The 6,003-nt window shown below is 50.2% G+C and overlaps 2 protein-coding genes across 2 annotated transcripts in view; both read right to left on the bottom strand.

Moving 5' to 3' along the window:
• The window catches only part of LIPH (lipase, member H), a 15,484-nt gene extending 14,649 nt beyond the window's left edge, over positions 1-835 (bottom strand). The window contains exon 1 of the mRNA XM_009993529.1: positions 784-835. Coding sequence (XP_009991831.1) covers positions 784-835 — 52 coding nt within the window. The remainder of the gene's footprint in view (positions 1-783) is intronic.
• Positions 836-3,407: 2,572 nt separating this feature from the next.
• On the bottom strand, positions 3,408-5,597 carry ANAPC13 (anaphase promoting complex subunit 13). Its single transcript, XM_009993494.1, has 2 exons — positions 5,499-5,597; positions 3,408-3,533 (listed from the first exon to the last, which is right to left on the bottom strand). Exons 1-2 carry the CDS (start codon positions 5,595-5,597, stop codon positions 3,408-3,410), a joined length of 225 nt encoding a protein of 74 aa, XP_009991796.1.
• Between the last annotated feature and the right edge of the window lie 406 nt (positions 5,598-6,003).

The raw sequence follows: 6,003 nt of genomic DNA, 5'->3' as shown, positions 1-6,003 counted from the left end.
TCTCCAGCTTTAGGCACCCTTGAGCACACCCAGCAAGTGGTGATTTCCATCCCTTGTCCTCAGGGAGAACATTCCCTCTGCCTGTGGAACTGCTCCTCAGTGTCTCACTGGGCTTCCTTGGTGCCTTTCCACACTATTCTCTTTTCCATGTCTTATCACTCTATTTCCTAGAGCATGTTTAACAAACTAAGCAAAATGCTACCCCAGGATTGCTCCAGAGAACCTGATGAAATACAAGTTAGTGTTTATAAGAAAACTGGGTTGTTTTTTGGTTTTTTTTAAATCCTGTTTGCTTTGCCTGCAAAGCCAAGAGCTGTAATTCGACTTGCTCCCATGTGTATGATAACACCAGGCAGTACATTTGTTTATTGTTACACATTTTGGTTCTTGATAGGGCTGAGAGGATATCAAACCCAGTTTATTGTTCATAAACAGTAATTCACCCTCTGCATCTGTCACGTAAGACACTGCTGAAAAGAAAGAATTCTTCTCTCAAGGTTTCAAGTGACATTTGCAGTGTCAACGGATAGTACTTGTATAAGAGAAATGTTGGCAAAGTGAGGAAAAAAATTACTAAAAAAGATTTCTGGTTTTACTTTTTGAACTGTTAGAGCTGCCTGCATTCATGGAACTGGTAGAGTTTGCTTTGCCAACATGAAGAAGGCTGGTGGAAACCCCCACGCAGTGACTGCAACACAGAGGAGACTTATTTTCATGGTTCAGCAAAGCAGAGAACGTGCTGTACTTGACAAAAACATGCAAAGCACACGGTTGGTGTCTTACCTGTTCTCACCCCCTGCAAAAGGCAGATGAACATGATACCCAGCCTCAGCATATGGACTTCCACATGAAACTTCTAGAAGATTTCAAGGATCCCAGAATTTCTTTGTCTCTGACAACAGTTTGGTCTCTTTCTGCCAGTCACAGTAGGTGTGGTGAGAGGAGGAAGTTGCCAGCCAAAAAATTAAGATCAGTCTTTAGTTAGAGAACTAAAGCTTCTTCATAACAAGGTGGGGCACCTTCTACCCTACCAGGTTTCCTTGTTTTAAATACAGCTTGCCCTGGGCAATGACTAAGCAAAGACACAAATGGTTTGGGATCACACTGTGGGCCACGATTTGACTGCATGTGTTGAAATGAAGGGAATGATTGCAGGTCTGTTTGTCTTCTGCAAAGAAATTCAAAAGGCAGCAGAGAACGTAGGTGTCACTGCAAGTCTGATCAGCATCTGGGCAGGGCCAGTACTTGGTTTCCCAGGGCCCTGGGAAACTGGCAGCATTCCTGATGATCCTGACTGCCCACATCCCCCCAGCTCTGCCCAGCATCCCTTCTGACTTGGAGCTGCCAGCTCAGGCCAGCACAGCCCTGTGTGACAGCTGGGCTAGGCTGAGTCCAGCTGGGTCCCCATGGGGCTGCCAAGCAGCTGCTCTCTTGGATGACACTCCAGCATCTGGCATCCCCACCACAGCTCCTTGTAGACCTTCTGGAACCTCATAAATCCAGCTTGAATTTTGAAAAAAAGGGCTTTTTTTCCCTCCCCCTCTGCTGAGGGAAGGAAGAACAAAGGTGCAAAGTCAACTGTCAGGGCAGGAAAGGAGGAGTGAAATTGGAGCTGGGAGATCCAGTGGCAAAATGGGCAAGATGAGGATGGTAGAGAGTTTGTGGTGAGAGAGGGGAAGGGAAGAGAGAACAGAGATGGCTGCTGGATACAAGCTGTGGCAGCTTTGCTTGGTGTTTTCTTTGCTAAGTCTTCTAATGTAGGGAACAATGGGAGGATCAGAATCACCTCCCTGAACACAGGCTGTTCTTCCCCACAAGGAGCTGAACTGTTACAGTTCCCAGCTGTGTGGTGTTCCTTTGATCCATGCTGTACCTAGCGAGCTTTTTCATAGAATCAGAGAATGGTGAAGGTGGGATGGGACCTTCAAGATCATCCAGCTCCAACCCCCTGCATGGGCAGGGACACCTCCCACCAGCCCAGGCTGCTCCAAGCCCCATCCAACCTGCCCTTCAACACTGCCAGGGATGGGGCAGCCACAGCTTCCCTGGGCAACCTGGGCCAGGCTCTCACCACCCTCACACTCCACAGTTTCCTCCTCATGTCCAACCTGAATCTCCCCTCTTTAAGCTTCAAACCATTGTCCCTTGTCCTCTCCCTACACATCCCTGTAAAAAGCCCAACCCCAGCTTTCCTGTAGGCCCCTTCAGGTCTTTGCTAATTCCTGGGTCACTCCTCACTTCTGCCTGCCAGCCTTTGGCCACCACCCAGGCCAGGCTTGAGTTTCATTATATTGAAGAAGATAAGGATTGAAAAAAGACAACAAAAAACTTCTGTGAAGCTGAAAGCCCCAGGAAAGTGCTTTTGCTTTTTTTTTTTTTTTCCTTTTCTGATGCACTGGCAAAATAAAATCATTTGAAACATTGTTTTCCTTCCAGTTCCTTTCTCACCTCTGCCAGTGATCCCAAACTCTGTCAAAATATTTTCTCTTCAGCAAGTTCTGGCAACGATGTGAAGGAATCAGGCCAACAGTGAAAGATGCAAGAGGAACAGAAGGTTTTCACCTGCTGCAAAAGACTTTGGATACAAGGAGATAAATCAAGAGGGCCTTGCCTTTCTCCTCAGCACAAAAAGAGGTAACAGCTTCTTGCCTGAAGCCTCCCTGGCTTCTTTGCCCCATCACTTCTGATTTGTTTCCCACCTGAGCCACCTCCCCCAAGCAGCTGGTGCAGAGGGACTGGCAGGCTCTGCCTTGGAACTCTCCATCATCCCTCCAAAGTCAAGGAGTTTGAGTAACCACCATTTTTAGCATAAACTAAGGCTGTTCACAGGGCACCTCTGGGCAAACCCACCCAGGGTGTCAGCACTGGAAATGCTGTCCCTGCCACCATCAAACCCCAAGATGAGGAGTTCACATCTTTCACACCTGCCCCACAGCACCTTCCCCAGCCACACCAGTTAAAGGCGGTAACAACTGACTTAGGTTTTTTTGATTTTTGTACACTGACCACAGAATCCTTCCTGGGACATAAGCCTTCAGAGTCAGAAATTATCCCATCATGAGCTCTGGAATCAGTAACAACTCGAGACAGTAAAAGCAAATTCTTTTATCACACGTAGAAAACATTTAAGGGCTGAACTGTCACCATCTTGAGGATAATTTAGCAGAAGAGATGAAATAATTTTACAGAAGGGAAAGAAACATCCTGCTCTGAGCTTTGAGGTGTCAGCCACTGCTTCTTCACACACCACAGGAGCATTTCAAATTGTGTTTGGTCACTAGGAGTAGAACCATTGTTGGAATCCCAGCCTTTCAGAAACGTTTCCTCCTCAGAGAAGTTTAGGACAGCCATGCTCAGCTGCTAAATATTTTCCATCTTGCATCCATGGATGAACTCACCCTCATTGACTAGTTGCCCGTGGGTGGAATGTTTTCATGGAGATACTGGAGAGCCAGATCTGTCCACTTCATCTCTTGCTCTTTCACAGACTCAGTTGTGCCACCGTTGTCCTGCTCTGGTTCAGGAAGCTCATTCTGAGGACAAAGCAGAGGCAAAATGCATCCCACATGGAACAGGCTTCCTGAGGGGAGCAGGTGCCTGAGACTTTATACAAAAACCCCCACAGGAGACCAGAAGGTGCAGCTGAACAATGCAGGTCTCACACACTGAGTCACTTAAAAATATCACCACGAAAAAGAAGTCTCTTCACACCAATGTGGGGCTTCATCTGAAGGGTAAATGGGTTTGAATTGGCTTTTTTTGTCCCTCTGGGGCCCCTTCACACCACACAGTCAGTGAAGGAGGAGAACACCCAGCAGATGCCAGGTAAGTAGGTAACACAACACTGCAATTATTCCACTGCTTATTTGCAAGGTGGGATGTGTTGGGTTTTTTTTGCTGCTGCCAAGAACATAGCGACTGCATTTCCTGTAGCTGTCATTAAGGCAACTGGTTCTGTAAGGTGTTACTTCCCTGGGGCAGGTGTGAAATCCTTCCTCCTGCCACAGGCTGAGCTCAGGTGTGGCTGTGCTGAGGCACCAGCAGGGGCCAGGAACCCTGCAAGGAGCCGCACACCAGGCAGGAAGCCTGACTGAAATTTCACTTTCTCTCCTGAGCTGATTTGTTCCCTGTGTTGGTGCAGTCACACACAGGGGGTGTGACTCTGCCTGATGCCATTTGGGGAGGAATTCTAAGTTCCAGATCTCTAGAACTCCCAGCATGAGCTGAAGAACATGTTTCAGCTTGGGAAGCAGCCTATGATTGAGGCCTGTTGGAGGTCACAGGGATGTGTCCTGTGAGCACTGGATCAAATACCACTTCCCAGCCATTGTTTGCTTCTTCCAGTGCTGCTGACTCAGCCTCCTGAACTTGTGCTGGTTTTCCTCTGTGATCAGGGCCAACCCCATCCCTGAGGATCTTTATATCCACAGCCAGGCCTTTCTGCCTCTTGTTAGTTGATGAGGCTTCCTGCTCTAAGGCTGCCATCTGTGTGGGACTGTGTGTAGCTCAAGAGATGGATGTGTCTTCACCTGGACACAGGGCGAAGGCAAAAGCCAGCAAGGAATGAGGCTGTGACATTGGACTTGCCTCATAAAGGTCATCCCAAGGGAAGTGGAGCTTGGGCTCTCCTAGCTGAGAACTGGGGTTCTGCAAGATCAACCCCTCAAGCCCAAACCTGGGCAGGAAAGCCTGGGTGCTGAATGTGTGGATCCAGGAGGTGTGCAGCTGCTCCCTGCCCTCTCTGAAAAATGGGGCTGAGGCCTGAAGCTTGAGCCCTGTCCCTGGCAACCTGGAAGTGTCTCTGTGCTGAGAGAAACCAGCAGCCCCCCAGCCCCTCCAGTGCTGGCTGGGGTGAAACAGAGCAAGGGAAGGGAGAAGCCTCAGGAGCCTTTAGCTTCCCTGGCACTTGCACAATGGCTAAGGAAGGCGGGAGATCTGAGGCTTCACCTTAGGGTTTGTGGGTGGCTTTTCCACACAAGACATGATGCTACAAGCAAAAGTCCCACAGCACATGCCAGTGTGTTCACTACTGTCCTTGAACTGGCCACAGTAAGAGTGGGAGAGAGTGACTGGGAAGACATTTGAAAAGTCTTCATCTTCTTTTAATGAAATCTCAGACAGTGAAAATAAAAGGCAACCTAGAGTGCAGCTGTCAGCATGAGACTGGTCCTCTCTGTCCTACAAATGAACTGGGAAACCACTTCAAACACTAACAACACCAAGTGGAAGCACAAGGAAAGGAAGATTCCACTTCTCCCTGCTGCCAAACCCAGAACTGTGTGATGGGAAGTTCCCACTCCAGCTCCATGACGTGGCAGCTGGTCAGGGAGAAAGAAACACCCACACCCTCATATGCACAGAGGAATGGCTGGTTTATAGGACAGAAAAGGAGGGAGTCAGGTCCATCCTGGGAACCTTTTGTACAAGTTGGCAGTTCTGGAAAGGGCTGTGACAACCACAGCACTCTCCCTGGGATGGGGCTGAAGCAGCTCACCTACCAGAGGGATGGCCACGTCCTCGTAGGGCAGCTTGTCTTCCCTCCAGGCATCATCAATCAGGTCCAGAATCCTGCCATCCCTCTGCACCTCACTGTCCATCCCTGCAGCAGGGCCCTGCAGCTGCACCTGGGGCACAGGGGCAGCTCCTCACATCCCTGCCTGCAGCTGGAGCCTGGACTGTGCAGTTTGGACCCTTGCTCCAGTGTTGGTCCCCTTGCTGTTAAGCTCAAACTTTTTATGGGCCCTGGGGTTGGGACTGGAGCTTGCGATTGGGGTCCTGGGGCTGGGATTGGGGCCCTGGGGTTGGGGTCCTGGGGCTGACGCCCTAGGGCTGGGGGCCTGGGGCTGGGGCTCTGCGGTTGGGGCCCTGGGGTTGGGGGCCTGGGGTTGGCATCGTGGTCCTGGGGTTGGAATTGGGGCCCTGGGGTTGGGATTGGGGCCCTGGGGTTGGGAGTGGGGCCCTGGGGCTGGGATCGGGGCTGGGGCTGGGAGTGGGGCATGGGCT

Source organism: Chaetura pelagica, unplaced genomic scaffold (assembly GCF_000747805.2).
Source record: "Chaetura pelagica isolate M959 unplaced genomic scaffold, ChaPel_1.0 scaffold192, whole genome shotgun sequence".
Lineage (NCBI taxonomy): Eukaryota > Metazoa > Chordata > Aves > Apodiformes > Apodidae > Chaetura > Chaetura pelagica.
The sequence above is the reverse complement of the archived record's forward strand: the minus strand, read 5'-3'. Positions and strand labels throughout refer to the sequence as shown.